General features: G+C 41.8%; 1 protein-coding gene across 1 annotated transcript in view; it reads left to right on the plus strand.

Moving 5' to 3' along the window:
• The window catches only part of SDHA (succinate dehydrogenase complex flavoprotein subunit A), a 72,881-nt gene extending 59,711 nt beyond the window's left edge, over positions 1-13,170 (plus strand). Inside the window, exon 15 of the mRNA XM_075826864.1 lies at positions 12,932-13,170. Coding sequence (XP_075682979.1) covers positions 12,932-13,018 — 87 coding nt within the window. The 3' untranslated portion in view covers positions 13,019-13,170. The remainder of the gene's footprint in view (positions 1-12,931) is intronic.
• Positions 13,171-25,800: the final 12,630 nt, after the last annotated feature.

A 25,800-nucleotide genomic window follows, 5' to 3' on the forward strand; every position in this document is an offset into this window, starting at 1 on the left:
TTTACCCCATTATTCTACCACCTGACTATGCCCCTGATGTACTCTGCCCAGCTTACATGTACCCCCACATTATAAACTGAAATACCAGTAATACTCAAACAAAACTACTACCAAGCAAAATCCACGCTCCAAAAGCCAAATGGCGCTACATCCCTTCTGAGCCCTACAGTGTGCCCAAACAGCTGTTTACTTCCACATATATGGCATCGCCATACCCGGGAGAACCCTTTCAAAAACTTTTTGGGTGTGTCTCCAGTGGCACAAGCTGGGCACGTCATATTTCCCACTGAAATGTCATATCTAGGTACAAATTAAAATTTTTACTTTGCACCATCCGCAGCACAATCATTTATGGAAAACACCTGTGGGGTGAAAATGCTCACTACACCCCTTAATAAATGCCTTGAGGGGTGTAGTTTTCAAAATTGGGGCACTAAGGGGTTTTCTCTTATTATTTCACAGAAGAACCTCTTCGATTGTGAACCAATACTTTGTAAGCCACCAAATTAGGTCTCAATTTTGCATGGTACTCTTTCACTCCTGAGCCCTGTCCAGGCAAAAGATTAGGGCCACATGTAGGGTGTTTCTAAAACCGGGAAACACCGCATAATAATTAGAAAACTGTCTTGTTATGGTGGCACAAGCTGGGCACCACATATTGGCATATCTATTGAAAAATCCCATTTTCACTCTGCAATATCGAGTGCACACTAATTTATGCAAAACACCTGCGGGGTTAACATGCTCACTACACCTCTAGGTGAATACCTTGAGGGGTGCAGTTTCCAAATGGGGTCACTTCTCAGGGGTTTCTTTTTATCATTTCACATCTGAGCCTCTGCAATTGTGAACCAATACTTTGTAAATCGCCAAATTAGGCCTCAATTTCGCATGGTACGCTTTCACTCCTGAGCCTGGTTGAATGTCCAGGCAAAAGATTAGGGCCCCTTGTAGGGTGATTCTAAATCCGGGAAACACTGCATAATAATTAGAGAGCTGTCTTTTTATGGTGTCACAAGCTGGGCACCACATATTGGCATATCTATGGAAACAAATCCCATTTTCACTCTGCAACATCGAGGCCTCACTAATTTTTACAAAAGACCTGCAAGGTTAACATGCTCACTACACCCATAGGTGAATACCTTGAGGGGTGTAGTTTCGAAATGGGGTCACTTCTGGGGGGGTTTCTACTGTTTTGGTCCCACAGGGGCTTTGCAAATGCGACATAGCGCCCGGAAACCAATCCAGCAAAATCTGTACTCCAAAATCCAAATGGCACTCCTTCCCTGCTGAGCCCTACCGTGTGCCCAAAAAGCAGTTTTATAACCACATATCGAGTTCTTCCGTACTCCAGAGAAGTTTCTTTACAAATGTTGGGGTTATTTTTTTCATTTATTTGTTGAGAAAATTAAAAATTTTGAGCTAAAGCAACGTCTTATTGAAGAAAAGGGATTGTTTTTATTCTCACTGCCCAATTCTAATAAAATCTATGAAACCCCTGTGGGGTCAAAATGCTCACTACACCCGTAGATTAATTCCTCATGGGGTGTAGTTTCCTAAATTGAGTACATTTTTGGACGTCTTCTCTGTTTTGGTTCTTCAGGGTCTTTGCAAATGCGACATGGCCTCCGCACACCATTCCTGCTAAATTTGAGCTCCAAAAGCCAAATGGCGCTCGTTCCCTTCTAAGCCCAGCCGTGTGTCCAAACAGCCGTTTATTACCACATGTTGGGTACTGTTTTATTTGGGAGAAATTGCTTTACAAATATTGCTTTTTCTCCTTTAGTCCTTGTGGAAATTAGAGAAAATTAGCTAAACCTACATTTTCTTTTGAAAGAATGTAGATTTTAATTTTCACGGCCTACTTCCAATAATTTCTGCAGTAAACCTGTGGGGTCAAAATGCTCACTATAGCCCTCGATAATTTCCTTGAGGGGTCTAGTTTCCCAAATTTTGTCACTTTTGGGGGATTTCCACTGTTTTGGCACCGCAAGAGCCCTTCAAACCTGACATGGAGCCAAAAATATCTTCTAATAAAAAGGAGGCCCAAAATCCACTAGGTGTTTCTGAGGCCGGTGCTTCAGTCCATTAGCGCACTAGGGCCACATGTGGGATATTTCTAAAAACTGCAGAAGCTCGGCAATAAATATTGAGTTGCATTTCTCTGGTAAAGCTTTCTGTGTTACAAAAAAAAATGGATTAAAAATGAATTTCTGCAAAAAAAATAAGAAATTTTGTAAATTTCACCTCTACTTTGCTTTTAATTCCTGTGAAACGTCTAAAGGGTTAAGAAACTTTCTAAATGCTGTTTTGAATACTTTAAAATGGGGTGACTTATTGGGGGCTTGTAATATAGAAGGCCCTCAAAGCCACTTCATAACTGAACTGGCCCCTGTAAAAATAGCCTTTTGAAATTTTCTTGAAAATTAGTGAAATTGCTGCTAAAGTTCTAAGCCGTGTAATATCCTAGAAAAATAATAGAATGTTCAAAAAACGATGCCAATCTGAAGTAGACATATGGGGGGATGTTAATTAGCATTCTCGTCCTGCAGTTAAACTGTCACCGCTTGTAAACAAACGGTGACAGGACAGTGACTTCAGCTGTCACAGACAGCTGAGCGTCACAGCTATCGGCGGTGGGACCAATCACGGCTCTCCCCCCCCCCCCCCCCCGTGGATCGCTGTGATTGGTCAGTCACTCCAGACTGACCAATCACAGCAGAAAAGTGAATTGCCGCCCTTCCTCTGTGACGGATCTCCTCATTTCTGTCACAGTTGTGACAGTTCTGAGGAGATCGGACCACAGTGAATTTAGTGTGTCCCCTCACAATTGTAAAACAGCACACAAACCCGTTTTTTAACCCCATAGAGCTCCCCAATCCACCTCCCCTTCCCTCTCCTTTTGCCTAGTTACTTAGTTTGTTAAAAAAAAAATAAAATTTTTTTAAAAAAAATCTAAAAAAATTATAGGTAGTGTAGGATATATATAGGTGATTATTTGATGTGTGTGTATATATATATATACACACATGTATATTATATACATACATATATACGTTATATAGTGTGTATGTATGTATATATATATATATAGGTAATAATATACGCTATATATATCGTGCGCAGACGTCCAAAAAAGAGTGTTAACCCTTCCTGCGCTGACGTTTTAGGCGCGATTTTTTTTTTAGCATAAAATAAAAAGTTAAAATTTTAAATCTAAAAAAATTTAGTAGTAGTTTTAGGTAGGTTTACATATATACACACACGCATACACCAGGTTTCTGACGACATTTCAGACGTCGTTTTTTTTATTTGTCATAAAATTTTTAAAAAAGTATAAAGTTATGGCTAAACAGAATTACACTGTGGAGGAGGCCTACGCCATGCTGTGTTCAGACACAGACACGGAAACCGCCAGTGAGGATGAGGAACAGTTCCTTATTTTGTCATCCTCTAGCGATAGTGAGGAACCCCCACAAAGGCGGAGTAGGCAGAGTGACAGTCACTCAAGTGACTCCAATTGGGTGCCCCCAAATATTTTTTCACCCCAAATTCCTGAATTCACTTCTGCCCCAGGAATAAAAATTGATACCACTGGGTACACGGAATTAAAATTTTTTCAAATTTTCTTCACGGAGGAATTGGTGAACCTAATGGTCACCCAAACAAATATTTATGCCGAACAGTATCTGGCCAGTCACCCCGCGTCATATTACGCTAGAGGCCAGAAGTGGCATCCAACATGTGCTGCAGAAATTAAAAAGTTCTGGGGGCTCCTTCTTAATATGGGGCTTATTAAGAAACCCACCATACGGTCCTACTGGTCGACCGACGTTCTGTATGCTACCCCAATGTACAGGGCTGTAATGGTGAGAACTCTGTTTGAGGCAATATTGAGATTCCTCCATTACACGGACAACAGCCAGTGCCCTCCGCCTGGTGACCCCAACCAGGACAGATTATTTAAAATTAGGCCGCTCATTTCACTTCTGAGTGAAAAATTTTCAGAGGCATACACCCCTAATAAAAATATTGCCATAGATGAGTCACTCGTGCTCTTCAAAGGAAGGCTACGATTTAGGCAAGTAAAAGGGCAAAATACGGGATCAAAATTTATAAGCTCTGTGAGAGTGAAAGTGGGTACACTCACAGATTTCGAATTTACGAGGGTCCCCCTGTCCTCAATATAAGCGGCAAAATTGTGTGGGACCTTTTGTACCCCCTGCTAGATAAAGGTTGTAACCTTTATATAGATAATTTCTATACTAGCGTCCCATTGTTCCACTGCCTATTTGATAAAAATACAGTCGCCTGTGGCACAATACGGAGGAATCAAAAGGGCCTCCCAAAAAATTTGGTCGACCAGAAACTGAGACCTGGTGATAGCAGGTCATTGACTAATGGGACTGTGATGGTGACCAAATTTAGGGATAAAAAAGATGTTTTTATCATCACGTCCATTCATGGGGACAGCAGCACCCCTGTTCTAGTAAGAGGGCGTAATGCCACCGCCCTCAAGCCTGTGTGTATACAGGAATATAACCAGCACATGGGTGGCGTAGACCTGGCAGATCAAATGCTACAGCCATACAGCGCAATGAGGAAGTCCCGCGTATGGTACAAGAAGACTGCAGTGCACCTCATACAAACAGCGCTGTACAATTCTTTTATTATTTATAGGAAGTCAGGGAATCAAGCACGGTATCTTGAATACCAGGAAAAAGTAATAAAGCAACTACTTTTCAAAGACCGAGCAGAAGAAGCTGCAAGTACATCCCATAGCAGCGAGGCCAGCAGAATTGTATCAGGGCAGCACTTCCCAAGTGAAGTGCCCCCCACTGAGAAAAAGAGAAGACCATACAAAAAATGTCGCGTCTGTTATAAAAACGGAATGCGAAAAGACACGGGCTATCAGTGTGAGACTTGTCTTGATAAGCCAGGATTGTGTATCAAGGACTGTTTTCGCGCCTACCATTCCTCCCTAAATTATTAATTTTATGACGTACTCTCTACTTTTTTTTTGCCCATTTTTGGCCTTTCATCCCTATTTCCGGTACATTATTGCCCATTTATGAATTGGAATATAACCTAAAAAAAAAACCTAAATACTTCATTATACCCCTAGATGAATACTGAAAAACTAAATACTTCATTATACCCCTAGATGAATACTGAAGTACAGTGTTTTCTGCTCAGTCACTTCAGAAAGTCTGCAAATAAATTGTGCCTGGAATTCATCTAACTAGGCCCAAAAAGCCACAAGGCGCTCCTTCAGTTTTATCCTCTCCCGTAATTCTAGCTAAAAAAAACCGACATGGTCAACATAATCACTATACCCCTAAATGAATACTTTCAGGGTGTAGTTTCCAAAATGGTGTAACTTTTTTGGAGTTTCCACTGTACTGGCACCTCAGTGGCTCTGTAAACGTGACATGACACCGAAAACCATTCCAGCAAAATCTGTTCTCAAAAAGCCAAATGGCACTACTTCCCTTCTGAGCCCTGCCGTGGGTCCAAACAGCAGTTTATTACCACATATGAGGTATTCCCCTAATCAGGAGAAGTTTCTTTACAAATTTTATGGTTCTTTTTCTCTTTATTCCTAGTAAAAATTAAAAATGTCTACGTTTTTTCAGAAAAAAAGTCGATTTTCATATTCATGGCCAAATTCCACTAAATTCTGCAAATAACCTGAGGGGTCAAAATGCTCACTATACCCCTAGGAAAATTCCTTGAGGGGTGTACTTTCTAAAATGGGGTCGCTTTTGGGGGGTTTCCACTGTTTTGGTACCTCCAGGACGTTGCAAACGCGACATGGCACCGAAAATCATTCCAGCAAAATCTGTGCTCCAGAATACAAATGGCGCTGTTTCCCTTCTGAGCCCTGCCGTGGGTCCAAACAGCGGTTTATTACCACATATGCGGTATTCCCGTAATCGGGAGAAGTTGCTTTACAAATTTTGTGGTTCTTTTTCTCCTTTATTCCTAGTAAAAATTAAAAATGTCTACGTTTTTTCAGAAAAAAAGTCGATTTTCATATTCATGGCCGAATTCCACTAAATTCTGCAAATAACCTGAGGGGTCAAAATGCTCACTATACCCCTAGGAAAATTCCTTGAGGGGTGTACTTTCTAAAATGGGGTCGCTTTTGGGGGGTTTCCACTGTTTTGGTACCTCCAGGACGTTGCAAACGCGACATGGCACCGAAAATCATTCCAGCAAAATCTGTGCTCCAGAATCCAAATGGCGCTGTTTCCCTTCTGAGCCCTGCCGTGGGTCCAAACAGCGGTTTATTACCACATATGCGGTATTCCCGTAATCGGGAGAAGTTGCTTTACAAATTTTGTGGTTCTTTTTCTCCTTTATTTCTAGTAAAAATTAAAACTGTCTACGTTTTTTCAGAAAAAAGGTGGACTTTCAATTTTACAGACTATTTCCAATAATTTTAGCAAAAAACCTGTGGGGTTAAAATGCTAACTATACCCCTCGATAAATTCCCTGAGGGGTGTAATTTCCAAAATGGGGTCACTTTTGGGGGGTCTCCACTGTTTGGGCACCACAAGACCTCTTCAAACCTGACATGGTGTCTAAAATATAATCTAAAAAATGGAGGCCCCAAAATCCTCTATGTGCTCCTTTGCTTCTGAGGTCCGTGTTTCAGTCCAAGAGGACACTAGGGCCACATGTGGGATATTTCTAAAAACTGTAGAATCAGGGTAATACATTTTGAGTTGCAATTCTTGGCTAAAACCTTCTGTGGTACAAATTTTTTTTATCACAAATTAATTTTGGCAAAAAAAAAATGAAATTAGTAAATTTCACGTCTATTTTGCTTTAATTACGGTGAAATGCCTAAAGGGTTAAGAAACTTTTTTGAATGCTGTTTTGAATACTTTGAGGGGTGCCGTTTTTAAAATGGGGTGATTTATGGGGTCTATCTAGTACATAAGGCTTTCAAAGCCACTTCAGAACTGAACTGGTCCCTGTAAAAATGGCCTTTTGAAATTTTCTTGAAAATGTGAGAAATTGCTGCTAAAGTTCTAAGCCTTGTAACGTCATATAAAAATAAAAGAACGTTCAAAAAACGAAGCAAACATAAAGTAGACATGGGGGATGTTAACTAGTAACTATTTTGTGTGGTATTACTATCTGTCTTACAAGCATATACATTTAAATTAAGAAAAATGCTAATTTTCACATTTTCTCTACATTTTGGTGTTTTTCACAAATAAATACTGAATTTATCGACCATTTTTTTTCACTAACATCAAGTACAATATGTCACGAGAAAACAATCTCAGAATCGCTTGGATAGGTAAAAGCATTCTGGAGTTATTACCACATAAAGTAACACATGTCAGATTTGAAAAAAATCGGCTGTGTCCTGAAGGCCAAAACAGGCTGTGTCCTTAAGGGGTTAATTGGAACTATGTCGTTTATTTCCACTACAATTAGCTGAAGGGAAAACGAGGAATCTGCCTGTGGCTTCTACAGCAATAGCTGGTTGCGGGTGGTAGGCTACTCCTTGAGTACAACCCCTTTTTAAAAACAAGGTGTGCTTTATTATCTTTTCATTTGCTGGTCTGTGAGAGATTGCATTTTTGTGTGCAAACAACCTGTTAAAACAGTTGTCGTATTAACCCCTTCCCTCTTTAGCCACGTTTGGCCTTCCTGACCGAGCCTCATTTTTCAAATCTGACATGTTTCACTTTATGTGGTAATAACTCCGGAATGCTTTTACCTATCCAAGCGATTCTGAGATTGTTTTCTCGTGACACATTGGACTTTATGTTACTGGCAAAATTTGCTCGATATGTTCAGTATTTAATTGTGAAAAACACCAAAATTTTGCGAAAAATTGCAAAAATTAGCATTTTTCTCAACTTAAATGTAACTGCTTGTAAGACAGGCAGTTATAACACACAAAATTGTTGCTAATTAACATCCCCCATATGTCTACATTAGATTGGCATCGTTTTTTGAACATCCTTTTATTTTTCTAGGACGTTACAAGGCTTTGAACTTTAGCAGCAATTTCTCACATTTTCAAGAAAATTTCAAAAGGCTATTTTTACAGGGGCCAGTTCAGTTGTGAAGTGGCTTTGAGGTCCTTATATATTAGAAACCCCCAAAAAGTCACCCCATTTTAAAAACTACACCCCTCAAAGTATTCAAAACAGCATTTAGAAAATATCTTAACCCTTTAGACTTTTCACATGAATTAAAGCAAAGTAGAGGTGAAATTTACAAATTTCATTATTTTTTTGCAGAAATTAATTTTTAATCCAATTTTCTTTATAACACAGAAAGTTTTACCAGAGAAATGCAACTCAATATTTATTGCCCAGGTTCTGCAGTTTTAGGAAATATCCCACATGTGGCCCTAGCGTGCTACTGGACTGAAGCACCGGCCTCAGAAGCAAAGGAGGACCTAGAGGATTTTGGGGCCTTATTTTTATTACAATATATTTTAGGCACCATGTCAGGTTTGAAGGGCTCTTGCGGGGCCAAAACAGTGGAAATCCCCCAAAAGTGACCCCATTTGGGAAACTACACACCTCAAGGAAATTATCTAGAGGTGTAGTGAGCATTTTGACTGCACAGGTTTTTTACAGAAATATTGGAATTAGGCCGTGAAAATTAATATCTAAATTTTTTCAAATAAAATGTAGGTTTAGCATTTTTTTTTCTCATTTCCACAAGGACTAAAGGATAAAAAACACCGTAAAATTTGTAAAGCAATTTCTCCCGAGTAAAACAATACCCCACATGTGGTAATAAACGGCTGTTTGGACACACGGCAGGGCTTAGAAGGGATGGAGCACCATTTGGCTTTTGGTGTTCACATTTAGCAGGAATGGTTTGTGGAGGCCATGTCACATTTACAAAGCCCCTGAGGGGACAAAACAATGAAAACCCCACACAAGTGACCCCATTTTGGAAACTACACCCATTGAGGAAATTATCTAGGGGTATAGTGAGAGTTTTGACCCCACAGGTTTTTTGCAGAAATTATTGGAAGTAGGCCTGGAAAATAAAAATCTACATTTTTCCCAAAAAAATTTAGGTTTAGCTATTTTTTTTCTCATTTCCACGAGGACTGAAGGAGAAAAAGCACCGCAAAATTTGTAAAGCAATTTCTCCTGAGTAAAACAATACCCCACATGTGGTCATAAACGGCTGTTTGGACACACGGCTTAGAAGTGAAAGAGCGCTATTTGGCTTTTGGAGATCACATTTAGCAGGAATGGTTTGCGGAGGCCATGTCACATTTGCAAAGCCCCTGAGGGGACAAAACAATGAAAATTCCCAAAAAGTGATTCCATTTAGGAAACTACAACCCTTGAGGAATTCATCTAGGGGTGTAGTAAGCATTTAGACCCCATAGATGTTTCATAGAATTTATTAGAATTGGGCAGTGAAAATAAAAACCTTTTTCTTAAATAAAACGTAGCTTTAGCGCAAAATTTTTCATTTTCTCAACAAATAAAGGAAAAAAAAGAAACCAACATTTGTAAAGCAATTTCTCCCGAGTACAGCAATACCCCATATGTGGTCAGAAACTGCTATTTGGGCACATGGCAGGGCTCAGAAGGGAAGGAGCGCCATTTGGAGTGCAGATTTTGCTGGATTGGTTTCTGGGTGCCTGTGGGACCAAAACAGTGGAAACCACCCAGAAGTGACCCCATTGTGGAAACTACACCCCTCAATGCATTTACCTAGTGGTGTAGTGAGCATGTTAACCCCGCAGGTGTTTTGTAGAAATTAGTGTGCACTCCATGTTGCAGAGTGAAAATGGGATTTTTTCCATAGGTATGCCAATATGTGGTGCCCGGCTTGTGCCACCATAACAAGACAGCCCTCTAATTATTATGCGGTGTTTCCCGGTTTTAGAAACACCCTACATGTGGCCCTAATCTTTTGCCTGGACATACGAAAGGGCTCAGGAGTGAGAGAGTACCATGCGAAATTGAGGCCTAATTTGGCGATTTACAAAGTATTGGTTCACAATTGCAGAGGCTCTGATGTGAAATAATAAAAAGAAACCCCTGAGAAGTGACCCCATTTGGAAACTGCACCCCTCAAGGCATTTATTAAGGGGTGTAGTGAGCATTTCACCCCACAGGTCTTTTCCATAAATTAATGCGCTGCGGCTGGTGCAAATTAAAAATGTATATTTTTCCCTAGATATGCCATTTCAGTGGCAAATATGTTATGCCCAGCTTATGCCACTGGAGACACACACCCCAAAAATTGTTAAAAGGGTTCTCCCGGGTATGGCGATGCCATATATGTGGAAGGAAACTGCTGTTTGGGCACGCTGTAGGGTTCAGAGCTGAGGGAGCGCCATTTGGCTTTTGGAGAGCGGATATTGCTTGGTAGTAGTTTTGTTTGAGTATTGCTGGTGTTTCCGTTTATAATGTGGGGGTACATGTAAGCTGGGCAGAGTACATCAGGGGCATAGTCAGGTGGTATAATAATGGGGTAAAAAAACAATAAAATGATCCATAGATGTGTGCTACGATGTGAAGCAATCCTTTCTGCACAGGCCGGTGTCGCACTGATATATGGCGTCCTTTCTTATGCCCCTTTTGGTCCACACTCAGCACCTTTGCAGTTTGGCGAATTTTGCTGGGAAAGTGTTGTCCTGGTATAATACGGACACCGGCGCTTCCAGCGGACATGTTTGGGCCCTCCCTTTCCTGGTTCCCTAAGTTTTGGTCCTTGATAAATCGCCTCTGCAAACAACTGCATAATTTTTATTTCCTGACTTATTGGAGCCATAACTAATTTTATTTTTTTCATAGACGTAGTTGTATGAGGGCTTTTTTTTGCGGGACGAACTGTAGTTATTATTGTTACCATTTTGGGGTACATGCGACTTTTTGATCACCTTTTACCTTATTTTTTGGGAGGCCAGGTAAACAAAAAACCGCAATTCTGGCATCGTTTTATTTAGTTTTTTTATACAGCGTTCACCAAGCGTTATAAATTACATGTTAACTTTATTCTGCGGGTCAGTACGATTCCGGCGATACCTATTTTATAGGACTTTTTTATGTTTTGCAACTTTTTGCACAATAAAACTACTTTTGTAAAAATAATGTTTTTTTTCTGTCGCCAAGTTGTGAGAACCATAACTTTTTAATTTTTTTGTCGACGCAGCTGTATGAGGGCTTGTTTTTTGCGAGACGAGCTATAGTTTTTATAGGTACCATTTTTGGAATACGTGCGAGCTTTTGATCATTTTTTATTCCAATATTTATAGGTCAAAGTGACCAAAAAACAGAAACTCTGGTATCCGTTTTTTATGCGGTTCACCGCGTGCAATAAATAATATAATATTTTGATACCTCAGGTCGTTACGGTCGTGGCGATACCACATACGTATGGTTTATTATTTTTTTTCAATAATAAACGGACTTGTTAAAACGCAATCCCCCATTTACTCTTATTTTATTGTTTGCAACTTTTATTGTTTTCCAACTTTTTTATTTTTTTCACTTTTTTTTTTTTACACTTTTTTTACACTTTTTCTCAAGTCCCACTAGGGGACTTGAAGGTCCAGCTGTTAGATTTATTTTTTTCTAATACATTGCACTACCTACGTAGTGCAATGTATTAGATCTGTCAGTGTTTCACTGACAGCAAGCCGATTAGGCTTCACCTCCCAACGGGGCCTAATCGGCTTTCGTAATGGCAGAGCAGGAGACCATTGTGTCTCCTGTTGCCATAGCAGCAGTCGCCAGTCCCGATTGCCTGTCAGGGCTGGCGATCTGCTAGTAACCGCTACGATGCAACAATCGCTTTCGATTGCTGCATCGAAGGGGTTAATGGCAGGGATCGGAGCTAGCTCTGGTTCCTGCCATTACAGGTGGATGTCAGCTGTAACATACAGCTGACTTCCACCGCTGATGACGCCGGATCAGCTCCTGACCCGGCGCCATCTTGCCGGCCACTACGGAAGCCGATCAGGCTCCGCCGCCGAGCGGATCTTGACCGGTTTCCGTGCTAGGCAGACTGGGAGGCCAGTATTAGGCCTCCGGTTGCCATTGCAGCCACCGGAACCCTGGCAATTTCTTTGCTGGGGTTCCGATGAGCTGCAAACACCTTAAGTGCAGCGATCGCGTTTCAGCGCTGCACTTAAGGGGTTAATGGCGAGGATCGAAGCTAATTTCGGTCCCCGCTGTTACTGTCGGATGCAAGATACAGCTGAGATCCGACGATGATGGCACCGGCTCAGCTTCTGAGCCGGTACCAAACATTTGGCGTATGGGTACGGCAAAATGCGGGAAGTCAATGCTTTCCATGGCGTACCGATACGGCAAATGTCGGGAAGGGGTTAATGACAAGTACTACCATAAAAATGTGTTAACCTACAACCAACCCTGTCAAACAGAAAACCTTCATCTGTCGATAAGGGTAAGTTCACGCGCTCAGATATGGTGCAAAAATTTCAGCGACTGTCCTATTCACCTGAAATACATGTTGCAGGTACAAGCCCATTCTGATGGAGGTGATAGATTTTCAGTTGCAGAACTTTCTATAACAAATCTGCCGCATAAACGTAAAATAGGAGTTTTGCGTAAATAAACCTTTTGAGTTTAATTTTGTTGAAAACTTTATTATAAAACACACACAAATAGTAAGGCCTCGTTCACATCTGCGTTGGAGGCTCCATCAGGGGCCTCTGTCGCAGATCCGGCCAAGATTACCGGAGGCAAAAGCACAGCATGCCCTGCTATTGTCTCTGGTTGTTTCCATTATTCCCTTGTTCTGCTCCTCTGATGGAGCAGAACAATGGAAAACACCAACGAAGGTGTGAACATTGCCTGAGCTTCTACCTAAAACCTGGGCTTTGAATATTTTTTCTTCTATCCCCTTGCATTATTGTTCAGCATGTTAAAGCTTTGCTTTTCTCTTCTAGGTAACTTTACAATACAGACCTGTAATTGACACAACCCTGGATGAACAAGACTGCGCATCAGTCCCTCCTGCCATCCGATCCTACTAGTTGCACCACATTCTTGGATGATTAACTCTGATGTGTTGTGTATAATAGCTTTCTGACAGTACAGTGCTTATGCACAATGCTCTGCTGCTTTCAAACTTGCAAAACACATGCTCATCAATACTAAATAAACTATCTATGACCATTTAACTAAATGTAATTTCCAAAACCTAATTGTCCTCATTCCTACACATTGCTTGATAACTCTTTGTACTTTGTAAAAAGTAAGGTGGAGTGCCTGAGTTGCATAAAAAATATATAACTAATTTTTCCCACGTATCACATCACCGTATAGGGCCAATTTCACACAAGAGTATTCTTCGTCAGTATTAGGTCTGTATTTTTTTGTGCATAAGATGGAAGCACCGTTAATCTGTAAGGCTGTTGACATCGGTGTATAAAATATGTGCATGTTTTTTCAAACGTAGCATACGCTATTTTCATCCGATTTTCAGATTGAAAATATCCATTGAATTCTATGGAGTGTTTATGTTCCCACAGTGGAGTTATATAGTTATCACACACGGTTGTGTTTCGGACCCTAAAGAAGAAATTTCCACTCTGCTAATTACATGGCCCAATAGCTGCACTGCATTCACTGACCTTCACTCCTAACTGTGATCATTGGCTGTTAACTAACATTATTATTCAGCACACAATCCCCCCCACCAACATTGTTTGCCACATACTGGCATCTACAGTGGTAACAGGGGACTTAATGGTGCATTCGGCGAGCTACACCTGGCGTTGAAGATCCATTTCGCTTCTTAGTTTTGGAATTTTCTGTTTGAATTTTTTTTCATTTAATTTTGTCATTGCAGAGCCAAACATACACTTATTCAAGTAAATTAGTTATAAGGAAAACATTTACCAATAGTAGGCACATTAAAAAGAAAATTCCATGTCTCGTCAGGGTAGATAAATTTTAGATCTATCTACAAAACTTGCAAGATTTGGATTCAATAAGCTCAAAGAGATGATAGTATTCAATCAATAGTTACATCCGCTCACAGGTGTTTAAACGTCATATCACCGGAGGTAAAAGAGTTACCGTATATATCGGCGTACAAGACGACTTTTTACACCCTTAAAAAAATGTCAAAAGTGTGGGGTCGTCTTATATGCCGGATATTGTCTACATTAGGGATGCACGTTGCAGCCGCACAGCTCAGTATAGTGACACATGAATGTATGGGAGCGCGGCTGCGGCTGTGTAATTCAGCCACAGCCCCGCTCCTGAGTCATGATAAGTTTGCGGGGTCAGGATGATGCAATGCGGCCAGCGCTGCACTAATGAGCGGCGGCACTGGAGACAGAACATGGCGGGCGCGCTACAAAACACCCCCATGTTCTGTCTTCAGTGCCTGAACTGCCGCTCATTAGTGCAGCGCCGGCCGCATCACCTCATGCTGACCGCGCGCGCACTTCCTGTCAGGAGCGGGGCAATGGCTGTATTACACAGCCGCAGCCCCGCTCTATAACGGCGGAGATCAGAGAAACCGCTCATCTCCGCCGTTATTCCCCTGAATGCTGCGATCACAGCTGACTGCAGCATTCAGGGGAAAGTGAGAAGGGGGGATGCCCCTGGATCGCGTCACAGGGAATTCCTGTGACGCGATCGAGGGCCATACCATATATGGGCAGACAGCCCAGGATCTATTGACGGACCCCAGGGCTGTCTTACCATATTTCATGTTGTTAGGACATACCCAAGTATGTCCTAACAACTGCCTGTGTGCTATCCGTCCACAGGTTAATGTACTGGCACATATCTGATATATGTCAGTACATTAAAGTTTAAAAATAAAGTAAAAACAAAGTATTGTTAAATTTTAAAAAAAATACACCTTCACCTTTTTTACAATAAACATTAAAATAAGTCTCAATACATAAAATACACACATTCAGTAATGGCGCGGACAACAATGTTTTTGCATCATTTATGATGTGTACGCTGTAAAAAAATGAAATAAACACGGCTTTCATTCACTTATTAATGTGAGGCGCGAGGTGCAATGAATTTACCCTCCATGTTCCTCACATTAATAGTACGGTAATTAACCCCATCATGTACCTCGCACATTAACCCAATATGACTGAGAAACATGATGGGATTAATTACTATTAATGTGAGGCGCGTTCAAAATTCATCACACGTCGCGCCTCACATCAGAAAACGGAAGAATTTTTTTTTTATTACTGTTGGCAAAAGTATCGAAATTGGTATCGAAATCGCAATACTAAACGAAGTATCGGTATCGAAGTCCAAATTCTGGTATCGTGACATCCCTAGTCTACATATTGTCTACACACAGGTTGTGTGTTACCTTGTGAGCCTGCAGTCCGGTACACAGGCTCCCGGGATGCACGGAATCCGCCACGGATCTGAGGGAAGCCGGTATTAGCCGCCAGGGAACATCTCTGTAAGATGCTCTGGCCCGCCCTTTCCTCTCATTCCCTGCCTCTCAGATCTCGCGCGATGAAGCAGCCTATCTGCGCATGCGCGAGTTCAAAGAGACAGAGAGTCCTGGGTCCTGCCGCCGATGGCCATAGTGAAGCGCTCCTGCACGAAATGGTGAGTATATCTTAAATTCTATATTTTAAGGGTAAAAGTTGGGGGTCGTCTTATACGCCCAGTCGTCTTATACGCCGACATATACGGTATGCCAAATTTTTGCTTGTGATGTTAACATTTATTGTTTTGATTTAGAATTAAATGTGTAGTATTTCCAGTGCATTTGCATTGTTAAACTCCCTGCTATTTTTTGAACACTACTGTACATCATATAAAAACAAAAAATGTACACCTTAGGCTTCTATACGACTGTAATAACCTGAAGAATTAATTTAACAGTTTATTTAGCGTGAAGAGTGAATGATATAAAAAAAAAAAAAAAAATTCCGAAAATCACTTTTTTCTAAATTTACGCCGCAAAAATACATTTCATAAATTACACAGTAACTTATTTGTACCCCCCAAACTACGCAAGAAAAAAAATTAAATGTCTCTCACATCAAGCAAGGCCTCATAAAGCCACGTCAATGAAAAAAAGTTATGGCTGCTGAAAGGCAGAGTGGCAAAAGAAAAAAAAATCGAGTTGGCCATGAAGGCTTCTACAGGCATGATGATTTTTTTTTTTTTTTTTTACAAACCATATGCCTCCCCTTATTCCCTGCCTCCTCCACATTCCAGATCTGTAAAAAAAACTTTTTTATTGCCCCGCTATGCCCCCTGCTTGGTTTAGCGGCTAAAATGCTAATTTTGAGTGAAGAAGCCGAGTGGAGGAGACCTCCGCTCTCCGTAGGCAACGCATCGCTGTGATGCTGTCCAATCAGAGCGGACAGAGATGCCTACGGAGAGCGGAGGTTTTTCTGCATCGCTGTGAGGCTGTCCTCTCCTATTGAGGTATTTGTGGTATATTTTAAAACCTTCCACCAAGGTAGATTGTAAATTCGTACTCTACTTAAGTCATAATGGAATCACTGGAGTAGGACTAGAGTTTGCTAATATATAACTTTTACTCATATCTTATAAAAAGTGTGCAATAGAAACACACTGAATAAACTTCCCAGCCAGCTTCTTTCACTGCAGACACCGTGACGTCACCCACAGGTCCTTCAACCTTGGCGTCGGAAGAGAGAAGACACCACAGCTCCAGGCATACAGTTGAATTTGCAGCAGCATCACCATGTTCAGTTAAGCATAGCAAACTCCCTAGAGACGAACATATTAACCTTTTGAACGCCTTTCAGCCGATGTATCTTCTTTGTCCGATGACAAGGTTGAAGGACCTGTGGGTGACGTCACGCTGTGTGTCTTTAGTGAAAGAAGCTGGGTGGGAACGATGAGAAGTGTATGATGCTAATTTGTCAGCATCATACACTTCTATTCACAACGCCCAGTTAGTAAAACAAGTAAACGCCCAGTTGTTAAAAACACAATACACGCCCAGTTGGAAATACGAAAAAAAACACGCCCAGTTGTCCATTTCAAAGCTCATTTGCATAAATATAAAATTGCTCATAACTTGGCCAAAAATGATAGTTTTAAAAAAAAAAAATAAACGTTCCTGTTATCTACATTGCAGCGCCGATCACATGCAATAGGAGATAGGGATTTGATAATCTGGTGACAGAGCCTCTTTAACTAGGAATTCCCTTCCTCTAGTGAACACTCGCCAGTGACGTATCTAAGGGTGTTTTCGCCATAGGGAGCGGTTACTAAGCCGAGTACAGAGCTCCTCCCAAAAGGGGTGGTGCCTGTTTCCGTGGCAATGCATAGCTCCAACAACCAGAGTAGTGAGTCAGTGGGTATCGGCCCATTGTTACAGCAGCCGATCCACTAACAGCGGAATCGCCCGCTGTAAACAAAGGGTCAACAGGCATCCAAACGACACCTGTCTTCACAAGTGAAACAGACCCGCTGTCAGGTAAGTCTGGGAGGGAGGGGTAGTGTGTTTTACGTTTCCTCTGGTGTTTATGCAATAACTGCAACACACTTTGGATGCAGCTTGCTCCACCAGAGTTAGAAGACTACACCAGGAGCTAGTTTGTGTTTTGTTTTTTTTTTAGTTTTAGTCATGTTCATGTGTCTTGTTTATTTGATGAATTTTTAATGGGACATTTGCGGCAGTGACCATCTATTATTTCTATCAAGGTGGCTCTAAACTTTATGTACAAAAAATGTATTTTGTATATATATATATATATATATATATATATATATATATATATATATATATATATATATACACATACATATTCCAGTTCTATGCTCGGCGAAGGAAGTAATCTTAACCCATAAGATAGTCTATGAGGTCCATAAGGTGGTTGTTTGATTTCTAAAATAAGTTTAAATGAAGCAACAATAATTTAGTTGCTCATTCAATTCATGGGGTGCCGAGGAACCCAGTTTAGATATCCATCTGGACTCTATTTGGAGAACTATTTTATCTGTCGCCTCCCCTTATCGATGGATGAATTAATTCAATAGCTGTAAATTTGAGGCATTTTGCATCCCCCTCTCCTATTGGACCGCATCACATCGCTGCACGAGGCCATGCCTACTTTGGTCAACTGAGGTTTCCTCCTCTCTGTACCTTTACTCAAAATTAACATATTAGGCACATATTCGACATATTTCCGCTTCAGGAGTTGCCCCTGATGTCACTGTCCATATATGGGCTGAGATATCAAGCGCTCCATTCAGGAGCGGAATCCCCAGCCACAGGGGGATTATGCACCTTCAGGGAGCTACAGTGGCGCTATCTACAGGAAGAGGGCGGTGCTATCTACAAGGGGGCTGTGTGGCACTGCCTACGAGGGGGCTGTGTGGCAGCTACCTACAAGGGTGCTCTGTGGCACTACCTACAAGGGGGGCTGTGTGGCACTACCTGCAGGGGGCTGTGTGGCATTACCTACAGGGGGCTGTGTGGCATTACATACAGGGGGGCTGTGGTAATATCTACAGAGGGCAGTATGTGGCATCTACAGAGGGAAGTGTGTGACAAAAAAATTTACAAATTAAATCCATCCGTTTTTTAAAATGGACAGGGAAAAAGACCGATACAAAACGGCTCAAAATCAGCCGCTAAAAACGGAACGGAAATGGAACACAAGGGGGTTATGTGGCAGCTGCCTACAAGGGGCTGTGTGGCTCTACCTACAAGGGGGCTGTGTGGCACTATCTACAAGGGGCTGTGTGGCACTATTTACAGGGGGCATCTGTGAGTGGCGGACTGATGGTCATTTTACTGTGAGTAGGGGGCTGATGGTCATTTTACTGTTCGTGGCGGACTGATGGTCCTTAAGTGGTTTCCACTTCTGACCTCCAATTGAAATGAATTGGAGGCAGAAATGACCTGCGGCGCTAGTTTGGAGTGCTTTTTTGCCTGCGTCAACGGCATTCGCTTCAACGGCATAAAAAAAAAAAATCATCAAATAAAGCTGTCAATTCAAAATCTGCCTCAAAATTCCTGAAGGAATTTTGACGCATATTTTTTCTGCCTTCCAAAAATGCAGTGCGATCATACCCTAAGAGTGTAGTGCTTGATTTTAGGCGTTTCTGTCTTTCCCTAAACAATTTTTATTAGGAGTGCCCTGAGGAATTATTTTTTTTCCATGGGTGCTTCGAGTCCGAAATGGTTGGGAAACTCTGTACTAGGCTACAGGATCACGACGGCCTACGCAAGGATCCCATCGTCGGCATTGTGGAGCAGCTAAGTTCGTCGTGGGAACAGGGCCTAGGTGAGTAAAAAAATTTTTTGTTTGGGGGTACACTGTTTACAAGGGAGAGGTGAGCTGTATGGCACTGTCTACATGGGGGAGGTGGGGGGGGGGGGGGCTGTATGGCACGGTCTACAAGGGGGAGGTGGGGGGCTCTGGCACTGTCTACAAGGAGGAGGTGGGGGATTATGACTGTCTACAGGGAGGCTGTATGGCACAATCTACAAGGGAGCACTGTGGAGGCCACTAAACGGACATTATACTGTGTAGGGGCACTATAGGGGGCAACATACTGTGTGTGGCAGTTAATGCTTCTGGTTATGCCCTTCACCTGTATTTTTTGCCTCGGTCTGGGTAAGCAGATTTATGTAGCTTTTTTTTTTTTTAATGTTTTACCAGTTTTTTTGTATCACCACAATCTGTGAGCTTTTTTATTTTTCTGTCGATTGTCGGTATGAGGATTTATTTTTTGTGTGGTGAGCTGCAGTTTTTTTTGGTACCATTTTGGGGTACATGCAACTTTTTGATCAATTTACATTCCAATTTTTATGGGAATAATGGTGATCAAAATGCTGCAATTCCTGTTTTCAATTTTACTTTTATTTTTTACAGCGTTCGCCGTGTGGGTTAAATAATGTGATATTGTAATAGTTTGGACTTTTATGCATGCAACAATACCAGTGATGTTATTTTTGAATGGCGAAAGGGGCGGTTTTGAACTTTTCATAAAGTTTATTTTTAATGGGCAAAAAAAATATAACTCCCTTGAACTTGAACCAGCTATTGTTGGCTTGCTTGCACTATATACTGCAATACCAATGTATTGCAGTATATTGTGATATTGACAGGCTCCTATTTAGCCCCGTCAGAGTCAGGGCTTAATAGGAGCACAAAGATGGCAGACCTGGGGCATTCAGTAGGCCCCCAGGCTGCCATGAAAACCATGGGCACACCTAGATCACGTCACGGGTGGAGGGGTTGTTGGAGGGGGCCACCCCTCTCTAACGCCTTATATGCCATGGTCGCTATTGAACCTGGCATCTAAGTGGTTAAACTGGCAGGGCCTAATAGGCTTCTGTACTTTATGGACCAGGAGGCCGTTGTTAAGCCTTCGGTTGCAATAGCAACAATTGGCACTTCAGCGATTGTGTCGCAGGGGTGCTGATCGGCTACAAACCACCTCGATGCCTCGGTCACTTTTGACCATGGCAAATAAGGGGTTAATCGGCGGGGATTGCAGCTAGCTTCGGCCCCTGCCATTATAGCAGAGTGTCAGCTGTAATATACAGCTGACACCCACTGGTGATGGCATGGGCTTAGCTTCTGATCCCGCTCCATCACAGCAACGTACAGTTACGTGGTTTTATGTTAAGACATTAGCACATCTCAGGCACTGCCAAAGACAGAAAACGAAATCTCAGCCTACTTTAAACAGGCGTAGATCTTTGGTACAATTTGCGCCATTTTTTACAGGCCACGTCCCTCCTGATGAACCCAAACCATTTCAAAAGTGGTGAGAGAAGAGGAAAGTTGCAAATTTTAGCGCAAATATTGTGTGTGCCAAAATGTTTAACTTTTTTACACCAGATAAATGGCGTAAAGCTGATAAATTTACCCCTATGCCTGTAACATTAGTATGGTTGCAAAGAGACATATGTCCATCAAGTTTCACCAGTTGGCATTTTTTTAAATTAACTTCATTTAACATTTTACACAAATTAAAACTGTGCACAGCTGAGAATGAGTACCTATTAGTCACAGAATATAATACTGATTAACAGCCAAAAATAAAAGAACCCAAAGAACTTACACTGAATGGGCACTTTATTAGACACTCATATAGTAGCGCATTGGATACCCTTTAGACTTTAGAACCGTAGCAATATATCATGGCATAGATTCCACTCTGTGTAGAAATCGTTCTACAGGAATATACAGACAGAATAGCTTCTCGCAGTAGCCGCAAAAGTGTCCGTCTGCCATATGGTAAACCGCTGCCATGAATGGATGAACTTAGGCCTCAAGTGCACGACCGTAGCCTTGTAGGAGTGTCACCCGCGAGCCGCCCGCAAATCGCGGGCCGTGCACCTGGCCGCGTCCATTATTTTCTATGAGCCTGGACCGCAAAACACGGTGGTAGTAAGACATGTCCGTTCTTTCTGTGGTCCAGGCTACTGGGCCATGCACGGACCGCGGAGACGGTCGTGTGCATGGGCCCATAGAAATTAATGGGGCCGCAATTCTCCCGTGGATTTTTTGGGGAATTGCGGCCGCAAAAGCACGTTCGTGTGCATGGGGCCTTATTCAACCACAATGCTTAGGTAAGCCCTACTGTTCAAACGTACATCCTCCGATATCAGATGACCCAGGGTGGGCCGAGAAAACTTCTTCACACCATTCCTCCATCTCCACAAGCCCGAACAGTTGACACCTGATAGGAAGGGTTCATCGATTCATGCGGCTGCGCCAAATTCTGACCCTCCCATCAGCATGAGCCACAGAAATCTGGATTCATCTTACCAGGCAATGTTTTTCCACTGCTCAGTGATCTAATAATGCACTCTTTTACCCAGCGGAATTTTGCCTTTCGGTTTCCTTTAGACAACAATGACACAAATTAGTTGTCTACTTTTATAACCCATCCATGCTAAGGAACAACAAGTTGTGCGTTGGGACACATTCGCTTGAGTACCAGGGTTGTGTTAAGCTGCAATATACTTGAGTGTGAACACCACCTGTTCGTCAACAACTCTTGACATCTTCCTCTGACCCTTGTGTCGACGAGTTGTTAACATCCACAGGATTCCCGCTTGCTGGATATTTTTCCCTCGATTCCCAGTATACTCTCAACACGAGGTTGGCAGTTTTTTGTTTTTTTTTTTAAATGCTGGCCTCGGCGAGGGTAGCCCTGATGGCCATGCCTAGTTCGAAGTCGCTCAGGTCGCTCGATTTTCCCATTCTAATGTGGGTTTACATTGAAACTAATCAATGGAAAACTTAAGCACTTGATGCTGCACCCTGGCATTACATGTCATTTTTTTCAGAAGTGGATCTAAAAAAGTAAAGGTATAACGAAAAGACTGATGCATCTGTTTTTTTTTTTGTGTCCACTTCTGTGTTTGACTAAAAAAATTGCTACAAAAACTGCATCACAAATGCATGTGTGATCCTGGCCTAAGGGATCCTGATTTTTTTAAAATGAAATTAATCCATTGGGGACAAATGATGTGAGGCTTGGATCATCTGATATAAGGGAATAGCATAGTTCTTTTATGCGGTGTACCAAGCCTTTGTACAAGCCCTGACAAATATCTTAACGAATCAGATATCACAAGATAATCAATTATACAGCAGCAGTATAGACCACATCCCATGGTCTGCATAAACCACATAGGGGGTAAGCAACTATATCACCTGGTAGTGGTATCTTGGCCAGGACCCGGTGGGCTTGTTCAACCATAAATTGGATAGAGTGGATTTCTGTCATTGCCCTACAAGTGTCTCTCGTGGCTCCCTCAGCTTCTCAGGAAGACCTGCAATGCGGATATTGTTCCACCAACAGTGGTTTTTTCAAGTCATCTGCTTGTAACTGCCAGGCTTCTACTTTACTGGAGGTAGCTTGTAGGTTGACTCAGATGAGGTTCATGAGGAAATGTCAAACAATGGAATATCACAGCACCAAATATATGCTTATAGGGGTGCAAGCCTCAACAGAACCTGATCCAAAGTCCTTTGATGTAATCCAAATAGAGTGACGAGACAGCACATCCAAAAAAAATGTGGAATTTATTCACCCAAATATGCAATGTTTCAAAGGTCCTATGAGATTGAAACGTTGCATATTTGGGTGAATAAATTTCTCTTTTTTTTTTGCATGTGCGGTCTAGTCTATCTATTTCAAGGTTCATGAGGAGTCCTGCACGAGATACGTGATCCACCAACTCACTCACATGGATTAGGCTCACGTCTATTTTGATCTTCTCAATCTTTCCCTTGAAGGAGCTTTTACGAGTGTTAGCACAGCTCCTCATGGTTATTGAGACTTGGTTCAGTATCCAAATCACTATAAGTAGTGACCTGGCGATGTCCATATCGACCTTGATCAGCTGTGGCCCCTGAAGTAGTACCGTCTTAGTTTACAGTGCGATTGTATTCTTGGAGTTTCTCCACCACAGATTGGATTTTATGATGACTCATCATGAAGTTCAGAGGCAGGGTAAGTTACTAAAAAAGTGGATCTTTCAATCCAGGATGAGGCGGGATGAATTGTAAAGTGCTGTGGAATATGTTGGCACTATATCAATAAAGATTAATATTATTATGAAGCAGGGTAGTGAGGCCAAATGGTGGAGCTCTGTTCACATGTCGCTAGCCAGTTTGATTGTAAGCCACCCCCAAACAGTTGCCCTTTTAATGGGTTACCGTTGCATCTTTTCATGTGTATGTTGTGCCACAAAAGGTGGGGAAGTGCTGAAAAAAAGCAGAGCTAAAGAGGTCCATGCAAAAAAACTAGGGCTAATTGGAAAAGAAAGCAAGGAACTGAAATTGGAAACATCAAGATTTAATTGTTGCTTTCTGCACCTGTTCAGTATAGTATTCAGGGGCGGATTATAATGAGGGCAATCTGGGTCACTTCCTGGCACCCAGTGCTCCAGGAGAGGGCTATGAAACACAACCAGTCAGGCAATGAGAGGCTGTTCTTGTGACATCTAATGCTGCCATCCAGCGGTCCTGCAACTGCTACAGTATGTCTGATGTGACATGTAGGAAAAGTGTGCATCCTCCATTCGTGATGCATCACATCACATGACAATAACGTCGTGCATCCTGTCCATGGATCCACCTGTGTTCATCAGTTTGACGCCTGGAAAATGTCTTACAATGGGCTACCTTTTCCTCTACCACATCTCAGCTGCCCCAAACTGCTGCTAACATCTCTTGGCCTCACCAGCAGTCAGGTAACAGGACATTAATTTGTGTATGTGTTTTTATATATGCAGTACTGTGCAAAATTTTAAGGCAGATGTGGAAAAATGCTGCAAAGTAAAAATGCTTTAAAAAATAGAATTGTTAATGAAAAGTAAATGAACAGATGAGAAATCGAAACCAAATCAATATTTGGAGTGACCACCCTTTGCCTTCGAAACCGCATCAATTCTTCTAGGCACACTTGCACAAAGTCATGGATTTTGTATGATTATAGTCAAGTGTATGATTATCTAATTATAGCAAACAGGTGATAATGATTATCATTTTCATATGTATTTTGGAACACAGTCATTAACTGTAACAGAAACAGCTGTGTAGGAGGTTTAAACTGGTGTAACACAGCCAAACTCTGCTACAAAGGTGAGGTTTTGGCAGTTTAATGTCACAGGTCCACCATGGCAAGACTGAGCACAGCAACAAGACACAAGGTAGTTATAATGCATCAGCAAGGTCTCTCAAGATTTTCAAAGCAGGCTGGGGTTTCAAGATGTGTTATTCAAGCTCTTTTCAAAAAGCACATAGAAACAGGCAACGTTGAGGACCATAGTCACAGTCAATGGTTGGCCAAGGAACCAGTGCAGCAGATTAAAGACTTACTTACATCCTTACTTCCCTTTGAAATCAGATGTCCAGCAGTGCCATCAGCTTAGAACTGGCAGAAACCAGTGGGACCCAGGTACACCCAACTACAGTTTGGAGAAGTCTGGCCAGAAGTGGTCTACATGGAACAGTAGCTGCCAAAAAGCCATACTTCGACGTGGAAACAAGGTCAGGTGACTCAACTATGCATGAAAACATAGGGATTGGGGTACAGAAAAATGTCAGCAGGTGCTAGACTGAAGAGTCAAAATATTTGGCTATAACAGAAGGCAGTTTGTTCGCTGGAGAGCGGTACAATAATGAATGTCTGCAGGCAACAGTGACGTATGGTGGAGGTTCCTTGCAAGTTTGGGGCTGCATTTCAGCAACTAAAGTTGGGGATTTGGTCAGGATTAATGGTGTTCTCAATGCTAAGAAATACAGGCATATACCTATGCATCATGCAATACCATCAGGAAGGTTTGGTTCCAAATTTATTCTGCAGCAGGGCAACGACCCTAAACATACAGCCAACGTCTTTAAGAATGATCTTCAGTGTAAAGAAGAACAAGGAACCTTGGAATTGATGATATGGCCCCCACAGATCTCTGATCTCAACATCATCGAGTATGTCTGGGATTATATGAAGAGACAGATGAATTTTGAGGAAACCTACACCCACAGATGTGTAGTTAGTTCTCCAAGATTTTTGGAACAACCTCCCTGCCGAGTTCCTTCAAAAACTGTGTGCAAGTGTACCTAGAAGAACTGATCCTGTTTTGAAACCAAGGGTAGTCACACCAAATATTGATTTCATTTGGATTTCTCCTGTTCATTCACTTTGCATTTTGTTAATTGATAAAAACTATTAAAACTTCTATTTTTGAAAGCATTCTTACTTTGCAACATTTTTCCACATCTGCCTAAATGTTTTGCAAAGTACTGTATATGACTGTATGCGAAATATATCTAATGAGAGTATTGTATTTCTG

This window comes from Rhinoderma darwinii, chromosome 5, assembly GCF_050947455.1.
Source record: "Rhinoderma darwinii isolate aRhiDar2 chromosome 5, aRhiDar2.hap1, whole genome shotgun sequence".
Classification (NCBI taxonomy): domain Eukaryota; kingdom Metazoa; phylum Chordata; class Amphibia; order Anura; family Rhinodermatidae; genus Rhinoderma; species Rhinoderma darwinii.